The 25,538-nt window shown below is 32.4% G+C and overlaps 2 protein-coding genes across 2 annotated transcripts; both read left to right on the top strand.

Annotated features, from left to right (window-relative positions):
- Positions 1-12,967: 12,967 nt before the first annotated feature.
- LOC115710721 (protein NONRESPONDING TO OXYLIPINS 2, mitochondrial) lies at positions 12,968-15,547 on the top strand. Its single transcript, XM_030639077.2, has 3 exons — positions 12,968-13,240; positions 13,358-13,476; positions 15,227-15,547. Exons 1-3 carry the CDS (start codon positions 13,110-13,112, stop codon positions 15,250-15,252), a joined length of 276 nt encoding a protein of 91 aa, XP_030494937.1. The 5' UTR covers positions 12,968-13,109; the 3' UTR covers positions 15,253-15,547.
- Positions 15,548-21,758: 6,211 nt separating this feature from the next.
- On the top strand, positions 21,759-24,463 carry LOC115710723 (uncharacterized). The gene is made up of 2 exons (XM_030639080.2): positions 21,759-22,917; positions 24,111-24,463. Exons 1-2 carry the CDS (start codon positions 21,906-21,908, stop codon positions 24,116-24,118), a joined length of 1,020 nt encoding a protein of 339 aa, XP_030494940.1. The 5' UTR covers positions 21,759-21,905; the 3' UTR covers positions 24,119-24,463.
- The last annotated feature ends 1,075 nt before the right edge of the window (positions 24,464-25,538 follow it).

The raw sequence follows: 25,538 nt of genomic DNA, 5'->3' as shown, positions 1-25,538 counted from the left end.
TACATAAACTAGTAGAATGATTTGAGTAGAACCTGATCCATAAACAAAAAGAGATGTATCAGCTCAAGAAGCCTTGAACCCAGCTAAAGAGTGTTATTTTAAGCTTGTCATTCCAAGCTCTAGGTGCCTACTTTAAACCATAAATGACTTTGTTCAATTTGCAGACATGATGAGGATGTTAAGGGTCTACAAAGCTTTTTTGTTGAGTCATGTATACAGTCGCATAAAGATCACCATGAAGAAAGGCATTAGAGACATCCAATTACCTTACTTCCCAATTAAAAGTTACAGCTAAAGTGAGAACTAATCTAACTGTAACTGGTTTTACTACAGGACTGAAGGTGTCCTTAAAATTAATGCATGACTGTTGAAGATACCCTCTGGCGACCAATCGAGATTTGTACTTATCAAGGATTCCATTAGCATTTAACTTCACTCTAAACACCCACTTATTGTCTATTAGAACCATGTGAGGCTTATAAGGAACTAATGTCCAAGTACCTTGAGAATTAAGAGCATAAAACTCTTTTGCTAGTGAACCATTCCACACTAGATCTTTGAGAGCAGATTTCATAGATTTTGGTTCTCGAGGTAGCAAAGATTAAGACAGTCTATGCTTAGTTGCCATATAAACTTTAGGCTTGTAAATGCCTTTCAAAGATCTGGTGATCATAGAATGTGTTCGAGGAAGTGGAATAGCAACTGTAGAGCCAGATGGAACCACTGGAACATCATGCTGCAAAGATGTGTTTGCAGTGTTTTCAACAGTATTGGATAGAGGAAGACCTGTAGCAGATAATAGGGGTGTACATAGGTCGATTTAGTCGGGTTATAGCGTATTTTTACCAGCCCAATATAAATGTCGGGTTGCAAATATCTATTTGTAATCCGTCTAATGAAAAAATAAAAAAAGTGTAACCCACCTAATGATTTTTGTCGGTTTGGTCGGGTTAACCCGTTTAAACCGATCTTTATTTTTTATTTTTTTCATTATTATTAGTCTTTTGTGTTCAAATAATTGATTTGAAAAAATAAATGTATAGTATAGGCCTTCAAGATTAAAATATTTATAGTTTAAATTAATGTTAAAAAATAAATATAAATTGAATAAACATTAAAGTATTAAACAACATTTTTTTAAAAATAGAATAAAAAAAATATACTTATATGTAAATTCTAAATTTCAACTTCAATATTCAAATACAATCAAAATTATCAATTTTAAATTTTAAATTTCAAATTAAATACTATAAAATACAAATTTTAAATGTAAAATAGTTTAACAATTAAACGTAATTTATATATTATATTATAGATAATTTTAGTAAAAAATATGTAAATTTGTTTATTCAGTTTGTTCGGGTTATTTGGGCGGGTTAGAAAAATATTCAACCCGCCCAATATATTCATTGGGCAGTTTGAATTTTCCGTAAAGTTATTCGGGTTGTATTTTTTGTCAGTTTATTCAGTTTGGTTTAGGTCGTTTATTCGGGTTGGGTAATTTGTAAAATTTTTTGAACAGCCCTAGCAGATAAGTGAGATGTTGCAATATCTGGATCCAAGTTATCACCTAGTGTAACTGGTGTAGCTGCAGCAAAGTGATTCTGGAGCATCTGCAACATCAGAAGTTGCTCTTTCGTTTTTCGGTGTAACATGTGTTGCTGAAGCAGCTGAAGTAATTGGTGCTTCTGGAACATCAACAATAGCAGAATCAGCTCTCTTAGTTGCAGCAATAGGTGTGTTATGAGCAGATTCATTTGCACTAGAAATTATAGCAGGAGCAACTGATGTTGGACCAGATGGCTCAACAACAAACTCAGGTGAGGCATGCTGAAAACTAGTAAAGAAATGCATAGTAGGACAAGTTGTGGTTTTAGATATTACCTTGGATGAAGAAGCTGAAACCTTAGAAGCAGGGAATGATAGCTCATAAAAAACAACATTCCTGGCTATGAAAATTCTTCCAACTGCATTTTCACACAAATAGCCTTTGTGTTTTGGAGAATATGCAAGGAGCAAATACTCTTCAGATCTATATTCAAGCTTATGATGATGATAGGGCCTTAAATGTGGATAACAAGCACAACCAAATGGTTTAAGAACATGATAATCTAGAATTTCATTAAACAAAACTCAAATGGACTAAGATTGCCAAGCACAGGTGTAAGCATTCTATTAATTGAGTGAGTAGCACACTGAAAGGCAAACCACCAATAAGAGAGATCAAGACCAGCTTGAGCTAAGAGAGTTAACCAGTTTCAGTTATTTGTCTATGTTTTCTTTTAACTCTACCATTTTATTCATGAGTATGAGGGCAAGGTTGTTTAAACAAAATACCTTGGTCAGCTAGAAATCCTTCAAAAGGTCTATAGTCTCCTCCTCCATCAGCTTGAACAGCTTTGATTGGTAAATTAAACTATTTTTCTACGAGACTTTTGAACTTGATAAAGGTTTCAAAGGCTTGAGATTTTAAAGTGGGAGGAAAGATCCAAGAAAACCTACTATAATCATCTACAAAGACAATGTAATATTTGTAGTTTTCTTTTGATAGAATATGGAAAGGACCCCATAAATCAGTGTCACAAGTGCAAGTGGTTGATTAGCTTAAGATTGAGACAATGGAAATGGCAGCCTATGACTTTTGCCTAATTAACAAGCTTTTGCAAAATTTAGATTTTTAAGGGAACATGATATATTAGCTTTAGTTAAAATTTTGCTTAGAGTGTGAGGGGCAGGGGACCAAGTTTAGTATGCCAAACATTTATGTCGTTAACAGTTGGTGAAAGCAAAACAATAGAATTAAAGACATCAGAATAGGCAATAGAGGGCTTTTTATTATTTTGTTCAGTACAAGTAAAGGTTGAAGAATCAACCTGAGTACAACATTGATTACAGAACTTAGAATGACACAACCTAAACTTGGAATGACTACCTGAAGTTGCAAGATGCACCTGTAAAGCTTTGTTGCAAAGACTCAAGCTATCATCTCCTAAGAGATAGAGACCATCTTTGATTTTCCCTTTAAGCAGGACTGCCCCTGTTTTCTTGTCCTTAACAAAACAACACATTTTATGAAATTCTAAGAAAATATGCTTATCATTAGTAAGTTTGGAGACACTAACCAAGTATTTAGTTATGGTAGGAATTTGTAAGACTGAATTTAGATTTAAAGAATAAGAATTTGAGGGAAGAGTAGTTGTACTAATGTTAGAAATAACTAATTTCTTACCATTAGCCACAACAACAGCTTCATGACTAGAATAGGGGATGACAGATTCAAGATTTTTAATTGAGTGTGCTATATGATTAGTTGCACCTGTATCCACATACCACCCAACATCATCACCAAAGTCTGGCACTGTTTGAGCCACAAAAGCTTGAGGATCATAATTGAGAGATTTCTCTGTAAGATTAGCTTGAGGCTGAGGAGTAGACGCCTTTGGAGTAACCCAGTTTCTATCAAACTTATAGAGACAAGTTGCACGAGTGTGCCCAAATCTCATGCAAACTTGACAAAGAGGTCTGTTGTTGACAAGTAGAGGTCCATTTCCACGATTGGAAATCTTGGTGCATTTTCAGATCCTTGACCTCTTCCTAAACCATTGAAAGGTTTGTATGTTCCATTTCTTGATCCCAAGGTAAGATTAGCTGCCATTTTTGTTGAAAGATCCAAGACAATAGAGTGTCTTTCTAATCTTGACTCATGAGACATCAAGAGAGCCTAAACTTCTTCAGTGAAAGAGTTTCACTTTGAGAAGTGATAATGGACACAACAGAATCAAACTCGGGACCAAGTCCATTAAGCAGGTGTAAAATTAGATCAAAATCAGTAACAGGATGTCTAGCAATGGCCAAAGAGTCACACACAGATTTGATCTTGTCAACATAATCAGAAATGGACAAGTTACTTTTCTATACACAAGCTCTGTTTAGATTACTACACTAAGAAAAATTGACTAGCAACTCATGAAGGAACACCATACACAATGGGATACCAAAGTGAGTAGGATGTACCAGAAAATGTGAAAAACGTAATAGTCTTGTCTCCCATTGAAAATGTGAAATCTAGAAGACAAAAAAAAAAAAGGATGGAAGCTGGCTGAAAAAAAAATAACATAACAAATGCAACAAATGTGGGGAGCTAGGGCACAACAAGATAACATGCAGGAGAAGACATCAAAAATAAAAAGAACCAAAATAACTAAAAAACAACAGTGGAACAACGAAAGAAAACTGAACATATATTGGAGCATATGATACTAAAGAAAAGAACTTACATACAAATTTTATTATTTTTTTATTACTATTAAAAATTGATGTTACTGTTCTGTTTACATACTTTATATGACTTTTAGACTATTTAGAAAACATGATAAAGAAATGTAAGAAAACAACAGTAAAATAATCTTAAAACACTCATTAACAAAAATATAAATATACATATTTAATCCTAAATAATCAAACATATAAAAAAACAAATAAGACACTAAACATTGAACAATAAGAAAACCCAAACACAGATATCTACAAATAAAAATAAAGGAAATAAAAACTCTAAAAGAACACAAAAATAACCAAATTACCTTATGAATTTTGGGCATCTCCAAATATTCATCCTCATGGTCAAAGTTCGAGTTAGAATCTTCCAATAGAGGTCGAGGATGTTTGAATTTCTTCTTCTTCGTTGATTCACCAACTGATTTTCGTTTGGTAGCAAAAAGTGAAGTAGGGCTAAGAGAATTGTTTTTGAAATTCCTCTTTCCCAGGGCTGATCGAGGTCATATTTTCTGAGGTATTTTGTGGGTTTTTTGACAATCGGGAAAGAAGAATTTGAATGGGTAACAGTCATTGAAGAGAAAGGAGAAATGTATTTATAGGACAAAACAACAACAAATGATGGGAAAAATGTAGAGGGAAAATAGAGTTTGAAAAAAAAACTGAACAAAAGTGGAGAATAACCAACTAGGAAACCGTTCCTAACCACAGGGGCCCGCCCTGCGAGGCCAGAGTGGGCTCCGCGGTCAGGTTAGCCCCTATAATTTAAACATGTGTAAACTTTTAAATACAAAATATAAGAAAAGAAAAAAGAAAAAATGAAGAAGAAGATGAACAAGACTTAGATTGGTAAATTAGAATGAAAAAATAAAGAAAAAAAAAACTAATATAACAATCTATATCTATATATTAATATAAAAGAAAACACATAAGAGGTGTAGGTGGCTTTCTATAAGTTTTTCTTTATATTTTTTATAATATTTTGAGAGTACCATGTTAATATATTAAGAAAATATATTATTGAACTAAGCTTACTTTTTACGTTGTTTAAAAAGTATAGTGAGACATTACATAGGGGTGTTCATCCGATCCAATTCGTACTTTTTTGGTCAAACAACATCTAATCCGCACTAAGTGCGGATTTCATATTTTGGATCCAATCCGATCCGCATAAGAGTTTAAATCCAATCCAATCTAATCCGCAATAGTGCGGATTGGATCGGTTATTTTAGATCGGTTATTTTTTTAATAATAAATTATTTAACATTTCATTGAAAAAAAATTAAAAAAAGACTATTGTTTCTTAATCTCCAATAATAATCTATTTCCATCTCTATTTATATACAAATTAAACCAATATACATATATATATATATATCAATATATATATACTTATCTTTAGATTTACACTAAAATATATATGTATCTAATTACTAAAATAAATAAGCTAGTTTATACATATTTAAACTTTATGTGTATGTGTCTATGTGAATAAGAATTATTTTTCTTGTGTTTTTATTACAAAATAAATAAAATGCACCAACTCAATATATTACTAAAAAAGATTAAGAAATTAGAAATTTGTGTCTTTTTTTAATTAATATATATTACATATTATAATTTTTTAAAAATATATATAATTAAGTGCGGATTGGATTGGATCAGTTACTTTTTGAGGTCAAACAACATCCAATCCGCATAAGTGCGGATTTTAGATTTTTCAATCCAATCCAATCCGCACAAGTGCGAATATTCGCATTTTTCGGATTGGATTGGATTGGATCGTGCGGATTGAATTGGATTGGATACTTTGTGAACACCCCTAATTACACATACACTATAAATAAATACTTTCTTTTGTTATTTTAATTTGCCCAAAATTTGTATTTTTTCTCATTGATTAAATTAGTCTTATTCTATTAATTACTTATACTTCTTTTTTTTTTTCTAAAAAAAAAATAAAATTCATCTAATCTATATGCTCTTGCTTAAGTAGAAGTTTTTTTTTAGAAATCTAATAATTGTCAATGTTATGTATAATCTATAATAATAAATACTGTATTATTTATATACTTATATAAAAAAAAATTCATTGCTTCTAAATATTTTTTGACTAATTGAATTATTACTACACAGATCTATTTATATATGTATTAGAAAAACATATTAGAAAAGATTAAATTTAATAATAATTACTTCATTCTAATGTTTCTTTTGTATTTTTAATTTTTTTTTCTTTATCTTAATGTTTATAGAGTTCTTTGTTTTAAAGATGATATTATTTATAAATTATGTCATAAAGTATTAGACTCTAATACAAATAATCTACATTAAAAATGGTGTTCAACTTATATAAAAATGTATTGTATAAGGTCTAAATAAAATGCTTAAATTATTATATATATATATATCTTTATATATTAAAAATGCCTATCTAACAGAAATTCTTGGTTTAACGGAGTTTTTAATTTTTATTCCGTTAAATTTAACTCTACTGTTAACTCTCCCGTTAACTATTAAAAAATATAAATAAAGCTCCTAAAATACAAATTAAACCCTAACTCTAACTCCTCAACCGTGAACTACAATATTCTTGGCTTCATTCTCGCTATTGAGACTCTTTATTATTTCTCAATATTCATCATCCTAAAGATCGCAGCCATTCTTTTTAAAATTTTTAATAGGTAACAACTCTGAGTGGTGAGTTTTTCTTTCAATCGATGGTGATCGTTTCCACTTGAATCTAAAATTTTCAATCTAACAATTTTTGAATGCTTTTTTTTTGTTTTGATGAGCAGAGAAGAAAACTGACGAACAAGAGCCTCCCAAGGAGGAAGAGGCAAAAATAGAGGTGAAAACTGTTGATCGAGAGGCTTCGAAGGTTGAAACAGAGAAAGAGAAAGAGAAGGTTGTAGTTGTGGTGACCGAGGTTGCTTCTGTGGATGACGATGGCGATAAGACTGTGGAAGCAATCGAAGAATCTGTCGTATCTGTAACCCCTGCCCCAATCGACGAGGCAAGCTCATCAGCAAAAACAGAAGCGGAGGAACCGAAGAAGAAGGAAGAAGAAAAGGAAGAATAAGAAGTGTGTGTCCCACCGGAGGAGGTTTCGATGTGGGGAGTTCCCCTTCTCGCCGATGACAGGAGTGACGTGATCCTCTTGAAATTCCTGAGAGCCAGAGATTACAAAGTTAAGGAGGCTTTCACCATGTTGAAGAACACTGTCATGTGGCGCAAGGAGATATATGTACACAACAGTGTACAAGTAATTTCACAACTTGCATGGTTATGAAATTACTTGTAACTTACCACTGGCTGGTTGTTCTTTGCAAAATTCAAGAAACTGTTTGAACTTCTCAGCTTGTCTGGTGCTTTGGCTGAACTTACATGGCCTGCGATTCTCAACAAAAGACATTTATTTAGGTATATTCAAGCTTTCGAATTCTATGAAATTTCATTCACATTGTGCCTGCAGTTGCTGCAATTTATTTCAAGCTTAAAGTTTTGTAATCTGACTCTAAGTTGCCATGTAGCTAAATGTTGTTTCAGAAAAATCAAGAAGATGGTCAATAGAGTCAATGAAGGGATTTAATCCATTGATTGAGTTGAGTTGCTTCAAGTTTCATAGTGGCGGTCTCGTCATGTGGAGAAGAAGACTCACGTCTTACCCTAGAAGTCTTATTGGGCTTGGGCTGATTTTTAAACCAAAAAAAAAAAAAAAAACAGAGAAAGAAAGGGATAATTCTAAAAGAAGGGGGAGGGGAAGTGATTAATGGTATCATTGGTTAAATTATTTAAAATTTCATACATCTTTTGTATATATATATATATTTTTTTTTGTTATTTTTGTATATTTATAAAATAATTCTAAAAGAAGACTTCTTTCATGGACTAAACATAAAAGTCCAATGGGCTTGAAAAGTGGGTTAAAATGAGTTTTAATTTTTTATTTTTGTATTTGTATTGACTTTTTTTTTTTTTTACTTTTACTACCTTGAAGGATAAGGTGATTTTAAATGGTAAAAAAGTGTTAGACTATGAAAATACTATAAGGCTTATTAGTAATTTGCAAATAGTGTAACAACTTAGAAATATCTATTGTATAATGTATAGCTATTATTTAATATGTGATGAGAAAATAAAATTTCGATTCAATTGGGATATTAGTATTGTCTCCTAGAGTGCATTTCGAAAAATTTTCTTGTACTCTCGAAGAGGAACCGTTATCTAACGGTAAGTGGCGTTCAGATTGGAAGAGAGGAACAAAGTTCGACTTGTCAGTGCCGAGAGACACTGGTGAAAATAATTATTTTCTCAAATTTGCACAATATTTTTATATAACATGACTATTCTTGAGCTTATCTACTTAGCAGATTTCAATGAGTTAATTACTGAAATATTTACTATTATTTATTGATTATTGTTTCATTATACTAATAAGATTAGTCACTAAAGCAATACAAGATTAGAAACACCTCTCATAATTATCTTAAATTATAAATAAAAATTAAGAATTTATTTTTGAAACTTTACACACTGTTTTTCTTTTTCTTTTATATTATATATTAATTTTTTTTTTTTAAAATAAGATTGTTTGTTTACTTAAAAATTCTAAAAGTGCACTAAAATTATCAATCCTTTCAAAAAAAAAAAAATTATCAATAATATTATATATTATAATAATTATAAATCATAAATTATAAATTATAATATATAAAAGAGAAAACTAAAATATAACTAAGTATACGTGTTATACGTGCAATTGCACGTAACTTCAATCTAGTATATATATATATATATATATAAAGTTGAGAAATTAAGCTGGAGTAAAGATAAAAAAGTAGTTCACAATTTGCAAAAATATTTTTTTACTTTACGTAGAGTACAGATAATAATAGCGCTATTAAACTTTCAAGAATTTTTTTAAATATTTTGAAAAAAGTACTTTAATAATGGTTTATTTCTTACTTTTCAAAACATATTTAACCTCTTACTCTTAACTTCCTCTCATATACTCTTAAAGCGTTTATAAAGAAAAAGAAAAAAATTATAGCATTGCATAAAAATTAAAAAATGAGATCATATACAAATACATTCTTCATCTTTTTCAATTACATGTCTAGCAAATACGACTTTACCTCTAATTTTTTTAATTTTATATTATGTTAATAATTTTGACACCAAAATTAACAACCTAAAAAATTAGAATAACTATAAAAGAAAAAATGCGCGAAATACAAATTAGTTACCTAATATAAAGATATCAGAAAGTGTGGTCAATAACTCCAAAGTATTTGAGTTGTTACTTACATGCATGACATTTTAGTTTTGCAAAATAATTAAACATTAGTCTTTTTATTCTCTTTTTCTTAGTCCCGCATGGATTGGATGAGTAATTTTGAGTGTTCAACATGCTATAAATTAAGCAGTTTTTGTTTAGTTAAAATATTTATAATATTTTGATAATGATACATAATTTTTTATGATAATGGATTACATTAATAGTAGAATATATTTATTTCGATATATTATATAAAAAAAATAAAATAAAAAACTAAAAATTTAAAATGTATTGGAATATACTGGATAATATTTAGATTTGTAACATTTGTTCTTCAACTAGGAAAAATATTTAGGTGAAAGTCATAATCAAGGGAAAATCTTTGAGTGAAAATCATAATTTGAAGAATAGCTTGTCAGTGTGGTGGGGTGAACTTGGTGAGGTGGAAGGCTTAATTACGTAAATATTTGAAAAAGGTAGCTACTGACAACACCGTAGCCCAATTTTTTATACATATTTTTCTTAAATTTAATTGGTCAAAAATAAAAAATAAGACCATTTTAGCTACTTTGAATATAATTAGCACCGGTCATGCTCTAAGAGAGAGAAAAAAATGTATTTTTAATAAAAAAAAATGTCACATTACATCATACAATTTTACACATTTTTATACAATAAGAATGAATAAGAGTCTCCCTAGAGAGACACGTAGTAAAATAAAAGGTAAAACAAAAGTTTATTAAAAAAAAATAGGGGAAAGTTGAAAAATACCACTTTCATTAATCAATTAATCAAATTTACTTTTAATTTTATATTTAATTAAAATATACCTATTTTTATATGTATTGTACCCAAAATACTTTGACATAAGAGAATCACATGGAGAGTATTTTGAAGTGACATGAGCAAAATTAGTATAATATTTAAAAAAAAAGATAAAAATGATAGACTTTAAAAGAGAGGGTAAAAATAAAAGAGGACAATATAAAAAAGTATAGAGTGTAATTTCCTAAAAAAAAAATATGTAGTATTAGTAAAAATATATTATAACTCGATTAAACTCTTACTAAAAGGTTAAATCTCATACACTACTTATGTATTAGTTTTTTAAAGAATTTTTTAGTCTATCTTTTACTATTTGAAAATTTATAAAATTACCCAATAATAATAGCAAAATACTTATTCAGCAAAAATAATAGTAAAAATAAATAAATAAATAAATAAATAAAGATTAGGGAAAAAAACAGAAAAATACAAAAAAGGAAAAAAAATTACAAAAATACTTTGGGCCGGCCCATTAAACATTTATACAGTCCACATACAAATATTTACAAAAATACCACATGCACTAAGCCTTCAGCTGTACAGAGCGAACCATGAAGGTGAAAATACCGCGATCGTTTCAAAACCGCAAAACAACCAAAATGAAACCAAAACGATAAAAATACAACTATTAATTCAATTGATCTGATTCAAATAAAACTGATGAAAAAACACAATGACCACAACTATATTAAATTGAATTAAGTGTTATGGTTTTTCAAGTTGATTTACAGTTGCATCATTATTTTATATTAGTTTAATTCAATTGTTTGCGAGAATTTATTTTGGAAATAATAAAAGGAGAAAACACTTTGAGAAATAGTTAGTTTATGAAATAAATTTAAACGTTTCTTAATAGTTTCATTTTAGTTTTATTATAGTTTATTAACAGCAATAAAATAAATAAAAATGACAAAAGCAGGAATCAGAACAGGAAATATAAGACTTGAACAAAGGGAAGAAAATAGAAGTAAGTTTCTACTCTATTTCATAACAGAATCAAACCAGTTTCAATATCGTTGCCTTGCACTAATAACAATTTCAAAATCACAGGAAAAAAAAGACATTCCATTCCTAGTCTTCTACAATGGACAATTTGATGATCGAATGAATTATGAAAATTATGAAGCTAGTGGACATTACATTTCAGTCAATTGTAACTATGAAGAATTACAACGGAAGCTGAAAGAGGTCCTAGAATGCAACTAAAAAAATACTATTTTGCAACAATAAATATAAATTGTAAATAAACAAGTATACAAACTATAATAAAACTATAAAAAAACTAAAAACAAACTGACAAGCAGAAACAACTCTACGAATATAAACTACAAACATCTAAATCGAATTGTTACCTAAAAAGAACAGCAAACAACTATACCTAATAATATTCCCAAAACACATCATACATAAACATATTAAACTATTACAAAACTAGAAAAAAAAAAAAAAACTAAAACCCACTGATTAAAGACACTAAAACAAAAACAAATGTTTCAAAATATCTAAAAAAACTAGAAACACAAACAAAAATGAAACGAAAGTAATAAGAAACAAACTAAAATGCCAAACCCAAGAACAAAATAAAATTGATTATACAAAATTAAAGTCCTAAAAATCCAAAGAAAACCAAATGAAATTTTAAAATGAAAAACTTAAAATATCACAAACCAGAAAAAACCAAAACGATGAAATGGAAATACAAGAAAATGTTTAAAATGGGGGGAAACGAAAATGAAACCGAAAACAAACCTCAGTTCGAACAGCAGCACCAACATTATTGTTTTTCCCATAAACATCTTCAGCCATTTTTTCTTGCACACCGACCTTTGTTTTCTTCTTAGGAGGAGCTCTCCCACGCTTCGTTAATGGAGGAGCAAAATCAGAGTCTTCCTCCTCAATAATAGGACATTTTCCCTTAACTTTATTAGCTAGTGATTTCAAACCCATTTTGAATTTTTTTTTTTTGAACAGGGGAAGGAGATGAAGAAGAACGGGTCACATCCATTTTATATAAAGATTGGGAAACAAAAAGAAAGAGAGAAAAAGGTTATGGGATGGTTTAGTGGGAGTTGAAAAAATTTTGAAGAACAAAAATGAGAGGGAAAATGGTTGAGGAATCGTGGGGAGTTAAGGTTCAACAATGGAGGTTATTTGTTATTTCAAAAAAAAAAAAAAACTGAAATGAAATAAAAAAATCAAAGGAAAACAAAAGAAAAAGAGAGAGGGAAGTGATTGAGGGATGCATGATGGTTGATAGGAGAGTTGACGTGTCTGGTGCATAGATGTGATGTGTATGTGGTATATGTGTAATAAAATATAGAGAAAAGGTAAAAAAGTTGCTTTAACCGTGTGTAGGTTTATATGTAATAAAGTTTGTAATTTGTATTTTTGGTGTAAATTTTTTTAGAGATTATGAGTTCTTTTATTTTTATATTTTAAAATAGTTTTTTTATGTATTTTTACGGAATTGTACATAAAAACTTCTATTACAATTAGCGTCTAACTTAAATTATAATAAAAAATCGTATAGAAATATCTATTGTAACAACTATTTTAGAAACCCAATCTGTAAATTTGAAAAAAAAAAATAAAAAAAATAATATATTAAATAATTCGAGTAAACATTATATTTTTAGTCTAAAGTTTTGAACTGTAAAACCTCAGTAAAGTCCGAACTCCTCTACCTTCCCTCATTCGTCTTCACACTGTTCTCTGGTCTTCTCCTTCCATGGCTTCTCGGCTTAGATCTCTTTCGAAGCCAACAAGCTCTTTATTCAAATCCGCCATGGGGAAATCCGTCCCTAACGTCACACCCACCCCTTCTCTTACCAGTGTCCGCTCTTCTCTCTCCGTTTCAAGGTAAGCAACCTCAATTAATTTTGGACAATGGAGGTCTCCAAATGCATCTTTGTAAATTGAATTCTTTCGTCTAAGCTGATATTCATATTGTTTATCGTTAAAAACTTTGAATTCAAGGTCATTTCCTCAGTTGGGTTGTGTTCAATCTCTGCTCCCTCTTCACTCAGCGATTTCTTCTGCTCGCCTCACCTCGTGTCTCGCCATTGATTCAACAAGCTCAAGATCTTTGTCTCAGGGTATGCTTAATACCCCTGGAGTTTGATACTTTTAAGGTTTTTACTCTAATTAATTTGATAAAATTGTTTACACTTTACAACAGATTAGCTCACAATTAAGCATTTATTCTTTAACAATTTTAGCTATTGAATTAGTAATGAGAGAAAATAGTAACTCTCTCCCTGTCTGGGCCATCATTCATATTACATATCTGTTTTCTTTTTTCTTCAAAATAATTAAATTAAACCGTTATACTGGCTTTTTACATATTCATCTTGAATTTTGAAGTTTGAACTAAAAAGATCTAAGCTTGCCATTACGCCTCTTATGAGCAACAATGTGAATGTGAGTCAAGGTCTACCCCAATGTGATTTGAGATTGACATCTCACACCTTTTTTCTAGTCTTTTATGGCATATTTGGTTTACAAAATGATCGCCCATCACTCTTTGGGTTTGTGAAATAGAGAATAAATGGTGAGAGGTCTGTAGTTTGCTCCCAAGAAGGGTAGTTCAAACTGAGTGTTAAGCTTACGGTTTGCTACCAAGAAAGATAATTTCAAATGGTCAGGCTTGTAGTTTGTTGTTCCCACTGAAATTCGAGTTCCACTTAGGTACCTACATACAATTGCTATAGCTTCTTGCTCCCCAATCAATAATTATTGTAGTCCCAATTTGGGACTTGGGTCCGCTATGTACGGTGATTGCTTCTACCAATACTAACTTTTATCTTGCTTTTTATTTTAAAGCCAAAAGCACTGCTAATATATTATAACCAAAATTTCTTGGTTTGCTTGAAGTTCTTTGATAGGATTATGAGGCCTCCCGTGAGGCTTCCTTATTGGAGGAGAATTAATAGACGTTAAGTAAATCAAAGGCTGTTAATTAGTGGCTGTTCTTTGTACTTGATGTTTTCCATTAAGTTTTTAAGAAGTTGCTATGTTATCTTTGTAATTTATTGGCACTAGTATTTTTCACAGTATGAAATGCTCAAGAGTAGATGGATCTAGGACAGAAAGACACTTCGGCTACAGTTTTGGACTGTGTAGATGAAAGGAATAGAGAAATGGAAGTGTGTAACCAGAGGAACTGAAAAATGATACAACCTAGTACTAGTAATGAATATTGCTGATCTAGGATGGTGTTAGTGCCAAGTGGGTCTGTTGGTGGTAACTCAATGTATTTAGGTTATGTTTGGTACACTGCATAGTGTTTCAGTATTAGGTGTGATAATACAATACAATGTTTGGAATTTTCATATGTAAGTGATATGGGATGATAGAGAACTACAAGAGGAACTTATGGAGAGGAAGAATTGAGATTGGGAAGAGAAATTAACATGTAAAACAATCTAACATTATGCAGTTCACACATTTTCATTTATTTATTTATTTTATGTATATCATTAAGTTAACTTATACAACGCATAATTCTACTCAATACAGTACGACAAAGATGTCTCAGTGTGTTATCCAAAGCTATTGTTGTCATTTGTCGCTTAAAAGTAATCTGATTGACAAAGTGGACAATTTATAGACATTTTGTGACTTGCAATTGTCAACTTTTACTCAAAAGATTTGTCAAAATTTTTAGCGTCATTCTTCAAGGATTTATAGAGTCTGTTCTATAAATAGATCTTTCATATTGTAATGTCTTAAGTCCTTTGGTTCACAATTGAAGATGCTCAAGTAATCATGCATTATACTTGATTTAGATTATTCAGTAGTATTGGTAGAGTTTGTAAACTGACAAAATGTATGCTTCTTTTTCAGAATTGGGTCTTAGTGTGCCGCGATAATAGATTGCAGCTGAGGTAGCAGAAGAAGATAGAGGTTTGTAGATCTATTCTCATCAACGATCATGCTTCAGTTATTGGATCGTTTTCATCATCTCTTAAATTACCATTTAATTGGGTCCCTGGAGTTGGGGATATACATAGCTTAACAGCAAGAATTCAATTTTCTGACTCATCTTGTTTTGCTATAAACTCAGGCTACACATAAGTATATCAAACACTCAAAGTTTAGATAATGTAATAATAATCTTCTTCTTCTTTTTCTTTTTAATAAAATCATTTTAGTTTTCTTTTCTTATTGAACCTGCATTATAGATTCTTTCACCGATATACATTTTTTTCTCTAGTTATATGTGATATACATGTCACTTAGATCGAAGTGATTCATGCACTCTATTCTACTCCCATCAAACTCATGCTTCATTAGTTACTTACCTTCACGTAGGTATGTGAATGTGAGCTAAAAGAGGTACGTAGCCACGTGTCAAACATTCACGTCCTCACCAGTCACCACTATGTTTCATGACATAACATTTGGAAATTTTTCATAAATATGAGAAAATTTAAAGTTTCTTTATATATGGCATAAAAAAAAATGTAAAAAGATATGAGATTAAAAAATAAACAAAGTTTAAAATATAAGAAACCAAATAAAAGACTATAAATAAAGTTGATAAAATTTTTAATAACAAATATCGTCGAAAAGTTGCTGGAGTAGACACTGTTGCTGGAAACGTCATTGAAGTTGTTATTGTCGTTGGAAAAGTTATCGGAATTTCTATCGTCACCAGAGTTAGATGTCTCAGACATAAATTAAAATAGAATCGGTTCCACAACAAAATAAGTAAAAACAAATAACACACAATAACTGAGAAACACAATAACTGAGAAACCAGTTATAAATAAAAAAAAATAAAGAGAAAATCAATTCCTAAAACACTGAAGCAGAAGTTTAGTACAACTTTTCATCCTTAGACTGCCAGGCAGTTAGAGAGGTTAATACAGATACTAGAAGACTTATTGCGAGCCTGTGTCATGGACTTTGAGAGTTCATGGAGCAAATACTTGCCTTTGATAGAATTTTCCTACAATAACAATTATCAAAGTACAATAGGGATGGCTCCCTATGAAATGTTGTACGGTAGGAAGTGTCGTTCTCCAATTCATTGGGACGAAATAGGGGAAAGGAAGTATCTAGGTCCTAAGTTAGTTCAAAGAACCAATCAGGCAATAGACAAGATCAAGGCTCGGATGCTTGCTTTGCAAAGCAGGCAGACAAATTATGTTGATCCGAAGCGCAAAGACATTGCATTTCAGGCAAGAGAACATGTTTTTCTACGGGTTTCATCAATAAAAGGTATTAGGCACCTTGGAAAGAGGGGCAAGTTAAGCCCTAGGTTTATAGGGCCATTTGAGATACTCGAGAAGGTCGGGTAGGTAGCGTATTGGCTAGCCTTACCACCAATGTTATCGGTTGTTCATAATGTATTTCATATTTCAATGTTGAGGAAATATGTTTTATACCCAACTCATGTCTTGAGTTATTAAACTACAATCAGACTTATCCTATGAGGAACAACCAGTTCAAATCCTGGATAGGAAGGAGAAAGTTCTTCGGAACAAGACCATAGCTTTGGTCAAGGTACTCTAGAAAAGTAGTAAGGTGGAGGAAGCCACCTGGGAGCTAGAATACAGTATGAGAGCTCAATATCCAAAGTTATTCAGGTTAGATTTCGAGGGCAAAATCCTTTTAACAGGGGGATAATTGTAATGATCGCATGTTAGATTATGGATTAGTAAAGACAATTAGTATTAATTATTGATATTTTATAATGATATATAATTTTATTTTTATTATGGGTCCCTTTTTTAGAAATGGACATTAGAATTATAATTTCTCAATTCTAGAGATTTTATTAAACTCTAAGAGTATTATTTAAGCTAAATATGAAATATGTAATTTTTATGATTTTTACTTGGCGACGATGGAAATTGCGATGGATAGCCATTAGAGTCACATGGATAAGTTTAGAACCTAATTCTTAGTGGACAAACATAAGAGATATTTTGAATGTCGGGTTTCGGCGGGATTATGGTTTTGGACCATTTTACCCCTAGGCTTATTAATTTGCTTAAGTTGGAGATAAAGGGATTTTTGGTATTTTAGTTAGGGGTTTAGGTGGCTGGTTTTTAGGCTGACAACTGGCCACTAAACTCTATTTTCATCCCGAGTTTATCATTAATTAATTAGATGAATGCAATTGGGAAAATAACAAAAATTAGAAGAAAAAAAAATCCTATCCTTTTACTCTTTCTCTCTCTCTCTCTCGGCTGAAGCTAGAACTGGGGGAATTGGTGTTCTTCTTCTCTTTTTTTGAAGGTTAGCAAGGATTTAAGGAAGCTCAAGCTAAGGTAAGCCCTAAAAACTTCTTTTCCTTGAAGTTCTTTAAGGTTTTAGTTAGTTTAGGCTTGCAATATGAGGTTCTTGGTACTGTTAGGTTTAGGTTTTATTCTAGTTTGATTTCTGAGGTTGTTTTAGGTAGAATTTCATAGGTTGCTACTGGTTTGGTTAGTTTAAGGGGTGGTTGAGCAAGTTTGGGTTTGAAAACTCAAACTTAGCTCAACAATGGCACTTTTGGTTTCAGTGCATTTTTCTTGCTGCTACTGCTTGGAAACTATTATTGGATGTTAGTGTAGGTGTTCTGAAAAGTTTGAGAGAATTTGGGGAAGAATTTATTGAGTTTTGAACTGATTTAGGATTTTTAGCATGAATCGGTTAACCGGTTCTACAGGTAGAACCGGTTAATCGTTTCATAGGCAGGACCCCAGAAAATCTGGTTTACTAGTTTGGGCTATTTTTAGAGCCTTAGCTTTGGTGTTTCCTCAATAATTAGGGCATTGTTTTGCTAGTTATTGATAGGGAAACTTTAAGTTTTGATTTTAGGTCCCAGAAAGGGTTTTAGCAAGTTGTTTACCCATTTTCGTGATTGTGACATAAGGCATCCATTCAGCACGTAATTTTTTATTCAGGTCGACTAGCACACTTGAACTTGGACCGAGGTAAGACTAACATAGAACATATTTATATATGAATATGTGTATGTGTAATATGTGTATACTACCAATACTAGTACGGTAGCAGTACTGAGTGCATTGGTACAATGTATAGTGTTCAATGAGTACAATACGGTGTTACCAACACTAGTACGAATAGGTACGTAGTGTATGTAGTACAACACTTAGTGGTACTCAAGGTACGGGGCAAACCCTACCAACACTAGTACAGTAGTGGTACGTAGTGGATGTGGTACTGTGGTCATACTTTAGTGAAAAAACATTCTTCCTCATCTGATAAGCCTTGTGAATAGGTGTATGAGCGCGTAGATACAAGTCGATATTATATTATATGTTATATACTTTTCTTACTGGGTCTGTTGACTCACAGATATTACTTTCATGTGTGGGTAAGGGAAATGCCAAAGCTGAACAACAGTGAGTTCTGAGCTTGGGAGATGATTGTACATGTTGAGACGGTGAGATCTGGAGCGTTCAGTCTCGGGACGACTTGGGCTGTATTTTGTAGTCGATGCGCGACATGTCTGTAAAACTTGTTTTGATTGTTAAGTTTAAACACGAGATCCCAGTTTTTATGTAATATATATATATATGTGTTTATAAAGTTTAAAGTTTAATCAAAATTTTAAATTGGTACGATTTTCAAGAAAATCTTTGATTAGCAAAGACGGGCACAGTAAATTGAAAATCACTGTAGTGTGCCAAAGCTTTAGGGCATTACACGCAAACCCATCATTAATACTAGGAGAGAAACACACTGAAGATTTAGAAAGGTTCACCAAATGACCAGAATAAGCTTTCTCATACCAACCCAAGATCTCCCTGAATCTCATGCAACTATCTTGAGAGGCTTCTAAGAAAAAGAAATTGTCATCATCAAACAAAAGGTGGGAGATAACAGATCCCCTTCTCCTATAAGAAAGGCCACAAATATTCCCAACACGACATTTATTGTTAATGACCACAGAAAGGCCCTCAACACAGATCAAAAACAAAAAGGGAGTAGCGGGTCACCTTGACGAATCCCACGAGTCAGAGAGATGTTACCCACAATATTACCATTCACATTAATAGAGTTTTTTTATCGAGGAGATACAATGAAAAACCAAGGAAACCCAAAGCTTAGGAAAGCCCAACCTTCTTACCAAGGAAACCAAGGAAACACACTAATAGGCTTTTGCCATATCAACTTTGAGGGCCAAAAAACCCTTCTTTCCTTTCTTGTGACGTTTTATAAGATTCAAACACTCAAATCCAATCATAGCATTATCGATGATAAGTGGTCCAGGAATAAAAGTACTTTGTTCCTCAAAAATAATACTACCAAGCACACTATGCAACCGCTTAGTCATCACTTTCATCACAATCTTATAAATAACATACATAAACTGATAGGACGAAAGTTAGTAATTCTCAAAGGTTATTTAGTTTTAGGAATAAAAAAATGGTGGTATCATTGAGACTAGCCAAAGAACCATTACCTTTCAAAAAATCCAACACCGCATGACAAACTTCGATCTCAATCTCGTGCCAAAATTTTTGATAGAAGCCAACCTCCGTACCATCAATTCTCAAGCTTTTATACGGATTCATCTGGAATAGAGCCGCCTTAACATCCTCGTTGGTAAATGACATAAGTAGAAGATCATGCATTTTAGGGGAAAACATAAGCGGCACCAAATCAAACATCTGATTGAAATCATCAACTTGGGGGAATCAATAGCAAACAAGTTCTCAAAATAAGAAGTAAAGACACACGCCATCCCTTTGTTCGAATTCACCAAGCTCTACCACCATCAAACACCCCTTTGATAGCTTTTTTATTTTCTTTCGAGCGTTAGCTGACTTATGAAAGTAAGACGTATTACGATCCCCACTTTCAGCCAAGACGACTTAGAGCGGGAGGCCCAATACTTCTCATCTTTTAACGCTAACACATCCAGCTCCTTCTCAATTTTTTGGCTTCTCAACCAGGCCTCTTCGATATTAATGTTACTAAGCTCTTATTTCTTATATCACATCTCTTTCTTGGTCCTTGTAAAAATCTCTTTATTCCACTTATATAAGCTTGAAGAAACACAAGCAACACGTTGCTTCAAGCTATACAAGTCTGAGCCACCATGAGTATGCCACTTTGAGAAAACGATGTTAGCACAATCTTCCTCATCTGCCCAGGCCATCTCAAAGAAGAATGTTTTACACCTCACAACTGACATAACTTTGTCGTCTTGAAAATAAGCGTGAACATACATTAATCAAATGAAACAGTTAGACCTCGTAGTCATTACAAAGGAAAATTGTGGGTCCTAATTCCACCCAAGGAAATAGAGCTAGAACTAACATCACCACGTCTACCTTATTTGGATCTCAGACCTACTGCCTTAACAGGAAAAGAAACGTGAATCCAATCTCCATATCGAAGAACTGCATCTCGCTGAATATTTGGTGGTTTTTACAAACATTTATAGAATGCGTGACCTAAAATCCCACAGAAGTAACACAAGGCAAGTAATTTTTCATGTTTCAGAGGAAAAACCAAAGGATTCATACCTGCCTTCAAACGACGTTGAATCATTCAGGTAAGAGGTTGGGTGATATTTACTAAGACATACACTATGAGATATCACCCAAGACAATTGTCAAACGGTAAGCAATTGAAAACGGAACAGGAAGATGTTCCGCTATTGGGCTTCCACCTCAAGAGTCCCTTGAAGCTGCCAATAAAACTTAACATTCCTATAATAGCATTACAAGAAACCTTTTTCGTACTTATAATTTTTCCAACATGAGAACGTGCAATTTTTTCCACACCATCCTCAAGCAATTTAGGGTCAATATCGTCACAAAATTCATCCACATAATCATCCTTTCTCATGAGGGAATCATATAGGCTTGAGAAATCATCCATACCGAAATGAGAGAAGCACCAACAACCAAAAATGGAAGCTAAAAATTACCAGCAACCAACGGACCCAAAAAACCACCCTTCTCCACTAGAGGAAAACTCATGAAGAGAGAAAAAATTACACTTTTCCAAGTTTAGTGATATAGAGTATTAAGTGGGTATTTTTTAATAATTGGGTGGTTTTTTAAACATGGTAAATAAAATTTTCCTATAAAAAATAAAGGTTTTTACAAAAATATTAGATTTTGGGCAAAAATTTATAATTTTACTGTCAAACAAAATATTTTACAAAAGTACTATTTTTTTATAAAATAATTATAAAACAACAAAACAGAACAATTAAAACAACAGTAGAGCAACTGAAAAACAACCGTAAAATGACAGTAAAAACTTAACACAATACACAATATAAAATTTACACAATATTTTTGAAAAAAATTCTCCCAAACCACCGTAAAAATAAAAAAAAAGTGAAAATTTCATTTAGGATGGGCTAAATAGAGGGTATTTGAGTCATTTCATTTAGGACAGCTGTGTTTTCAATAGTTAGAGTTTATTCACAAGTACGAACTGATGCTCTTCACTACTCTTCAGTTCAGTTTCACACATCTTTCCGCTCACTCAGCTCACTTTTCTCATACATCTTTCCATCACTTTCCCGAGAAAAAGAAGAAAAATGTTAGCTGCTAAAACGCTAGTGAAAGTACCCCCAAATCTCTCGTTTCTTTCATCATCAGATTCAAAATACCCCAAATTCCCAAACTTCAAAAGCCCTAATCTTTCTTCCCTTCGTCGAAAACCAATCTCCGCCACTCTCTCCGTCGCCAACACAGCCACCACCCCAGGTCAGCTTCGTGTAGATGTTCTCTCCGAGTCCCTCCCCTTCATCCAGAAGTTTAGGGGAAAGACTATTGTCGTCAAGTACGGCGGCGCCGCCATGAAATCGGAGTCGCTCCAGGCCTCGGTCGTGAACGACCTCGTTTTACTCTCCTGCGTCGGACTCCGGCCTGTCCTGGTCCACGGAGGCGGACCCGAGATCAATCTCTGGCTCAAACGGCTTAACATCGAGGTTAACTTCCACGATGGCCTCCGAGTAACCGACGACAAGACAATGGAGATTGTCTCTATGGTCTTGGCCGGAAAAGTGAACAAAGGCTTAGTGTCTCTGATCAACCAAGCTGGGGCCAAAGCCATTGGGCTCTGTGGCACTGACGGACGGGTCGTCACGGCTAGGCCAGCTGCCAACGCTGCTAAATTGGGGTTTGTGGGAGAGGTTGCCCGGGTTGATCCGACCATACTCTGGTCCATAATCAACGACGGCCACATTCCCGTGATTGCTTCAGTGGCTTCTGATGAATTCGGGCAGCAGTACAACATCAATGCTGACACGGTTGCTGGAGAATTGGCGGCCGCATTGGGTGCTGAGAAGCTGATTTTGTTGACCGATGTGGCTGGGATTCTAGAAGACAGGGACGACCCCAGTAGCTTAGTAAAGGAGGTTGATATAAGAAGGGTGAAGCAGATGATGGAAGAGGGGAAAATTGCAGGTGGAATGATTCCTAAGGTGAATTGTTGCGTGCGTTCTTTGGCGCAAGGAGTGAGGACCGCGAGTATCATCGATGGAAGATTGCCACACTCGCTATTGCTCGAGATTTTGACTGATGAAGGAGCTGGGACAATGATCACCGGTAATAATGTTTCTCATTTAATGAATGATTCCAAAAGGAAAAATAGAAGGAATAAGAGTTTAATTTAGTAGCGGTGACCCATTTGTTTTTTATTTAGTTTATGCTAATATTTTGAGTTATTAGTGATGTTTCTGAATTTTTAAAGTATATTAGTAATTTTTAAAATATTTTTATTTTATTTGGGACAAGTTTGGACTTTAAGTTATTAACCTAATCTACTATTATGCTTATTAAGCAATGGAGAATATGTGGGATGATGGCACGAATTACCCATTTCGTTTCCACTTTGATTAGGCTAACTAAAAATTATATAAACTCTTGAAATTTGCCCAAGAGATATGATATGTGCTGTTTTATGTATTACATTTTTGAGTTGGGTTGGTCTGTGATCTATAGAGCCTTAGAATTTGGCATTCCTATGAAAATTATGGCAGTAAGTACTAAGAAGTAGTTGTGATAGTGGCTTTGATGTTGATCTATTCAAAGTCTAGAAATGAATGAAGATAATCGTTAATATATTGTTCATTTGTATGAAAGTTGAAGTTTTTTGAGATTGCATAGTCTTCTAAAATATTTGGTCTGTATTTTCTTTATTGTCTAATATGATGAGAAGATCTAAATCACCATTAATTTAGGTCATTTAGTTGCATATTAAATTGTTGAATGGTGGACTAGAGCTCTTTAATAATAATAATAATTATTAATAATAATAAACTACTCTCAACCAATAAGTTTACATATTCATTTTGATAAGTTGTAGAGTTTCTATACAAATATAAAATATTCCAACAAGTTCAACAAGTTCAAAATTTTCAATCAATATGAAAAACGGAGGCCGAATGATTCCTAAAGTGAATTGTTGTGTCTATTTTATCTGTTGAAGGAGCTGGCACAATGATGTAATGTTTTGTAAACAAAGAAGAGTTTGATTTAGAACTGTTTAGTATTGAATGATTTAAAAGAAAAATAAGAGGAGCTTGATTTAGTAATGGAAATTCTACGTGGACATATGTTTTTTTATTTATTTTATGATAGTATTTTTACTAGTTACTATAAGTGTTTCTAAATTTTTATAGTATATTAGTAATTTTTTAAAATATTTTTATTCAATGTGGGACAATCTCTTTTACTTTAAATTATTATTATTATTATGTAATTAACTTTGTTTATTTATAATTTTCATTATTTTTTAGATAAATAAATCCCATGGGAAAGAGAGATTTCTCGCCCTGCCACCAATAAAAAATACGCAGAGATGAGAGCGCGAATGGAGATGGGAGCACTCCCCGCTCATTACCCGTCACATTTACACTTTGATTAGGCTAACTTAAAATTATGCGAACTCTTGAATTTTGGCTGAGTAATGATGTGTGCACAGCAATTGTTTTTTGGTATTAAATTATTGAGTTGGGTTGGTCCTGTGATCCATGGAGCCTGTAAAGTATTTTAAGGGAATAGATGAGCTGAGTTGAATTGCCATGAAAATTGTGTTGGTTAGTAATTGTGAAAGTGGCTTTGATGTAAATGGAAGATAATAGTTTATTCATATCCACCCGTTACAATACAAATAAACACCAATAATTCAAAGTCTAGAAATGAATGAAGATAATAGTTGAGGCTGCTATCTAAATTGGCTATAACTTGTATGGATAAATATATACTTCATTACTATATTAACATCTCTTCATTATTCTCTTTCAAATATGCAAATGGAAGGATCTATATCACCATTGACCATTCACTTGTATGACTGTAATAATTAAGTAATAACAAGTATACATATTTTCCCACTGAAAGACATTTTTCATGAAGCCAAAAATGCTCTTAGCTAGAGTGTTTGGATCAATGAGTATCAAGAAAAAAATCTGCATATCCAAGTTTAAAGGCTCAAACATTGAAGTTGGCCATGTCAAGTGTCACTAGGTAAGAAACGTATTCATGCACTTTGGTTTATCTCTAGTGGAGGATCATCTTTAGATAAGATCCTATCCAAAATTTCCTTTCGCTTGGTTCACAAAAACGTTTATTGGTTTTATAACTTAAAAACTATTTTCAATTTTTTAAAATTAAAATCTAATAGGGGTTGTTTGGTAAAAAAAAATTTAGAACAGTTTTTTAAAAACTGAGTTTTAACAAATTAGAAAACATAAAACATCAAAATGTTATTGTCTATTTTTAAAAACGTTTTTTTTTTGTCTAACATATTATATTTATATTTCTGCTCACATATCCGGATCCCGATCTAAACTCATCTCTTAATCTTGAACCCGCAACTTTAATTCTCCCTTTTGTACATCAATTAGAGCTTTTCTCGTAGCCAAGAATGGTCTTCTCCAAATGATGGGAATATTTTCATCTTCCTCCATGTCAAGTATTAAGAAATCAGCAAGAAAGATAAACTTACCAACTTTCACCAAAATATCTTCAATTATACCCCAATGATGAGTTAAAGAATGACCTGCCAGTTGCAATGTTACTACTGTAGGCTTAGCTTCTCCCAATCTTAGTCTTTTAAAAACAAACAAGGGCATTAAGATAATGCTTGCTCACATATCACATAGAGCCTTTGTTTCCATCGAACACCTATCGAGCATGGAATATTGAAACTACCCGGATCTTTA

This window comes from Cannabis sativa, chromosome X (assembly GCF_029168945.1).
Source record: "Cannabis sativa cultivar Pink pepper isolate KNU-18-1 chromosome X, ASM2916894v1, whole genome shotgun sequence".
In the NCBI taxonomy this organism is placed as follows: Eukaryota; Viridiplantae; Streptophyta; class Magnoliopsida; order Rosales; family Cannabaceae; genus Cannabis; species Cannabis sativa.
This window is presented reverse-complemented; position numbering and strand designations above follow the sequence as displayed.

Bases quoted from the DNA above. Each gene is read 5' to 3' on its own strand.
- LOC115710721 (XM_030639077.2), top strand. From the start codon at position 13,110: ATGGCTTCTCGGCTTAGATCTCTTTCGAAGCCAACAAGCTCTTTATTC. The intron at 13,241-13,357 runs GTAAGCAACCTC...TTTGAATTCAAG, and splicing joins TCTTCTCTCTCCGTTTCAAG to GTCATTTCCTCAGTTGGGTT. The intron at 13,477-15,226 runs GTATGCTTAATA...CTTCTTTTTCAG, and splicing joins CTCAAGATCTTTGTCTCAGG to AATTGGGTCTTAGTGTGCCG.
- LOC115710723 (XM_030639080.2), top strand. From the start codon at position 21,906: ATGTTAGCTGCTAAAACGCTAGTGAAAGTACCCCCAAATCTCTCGTTT.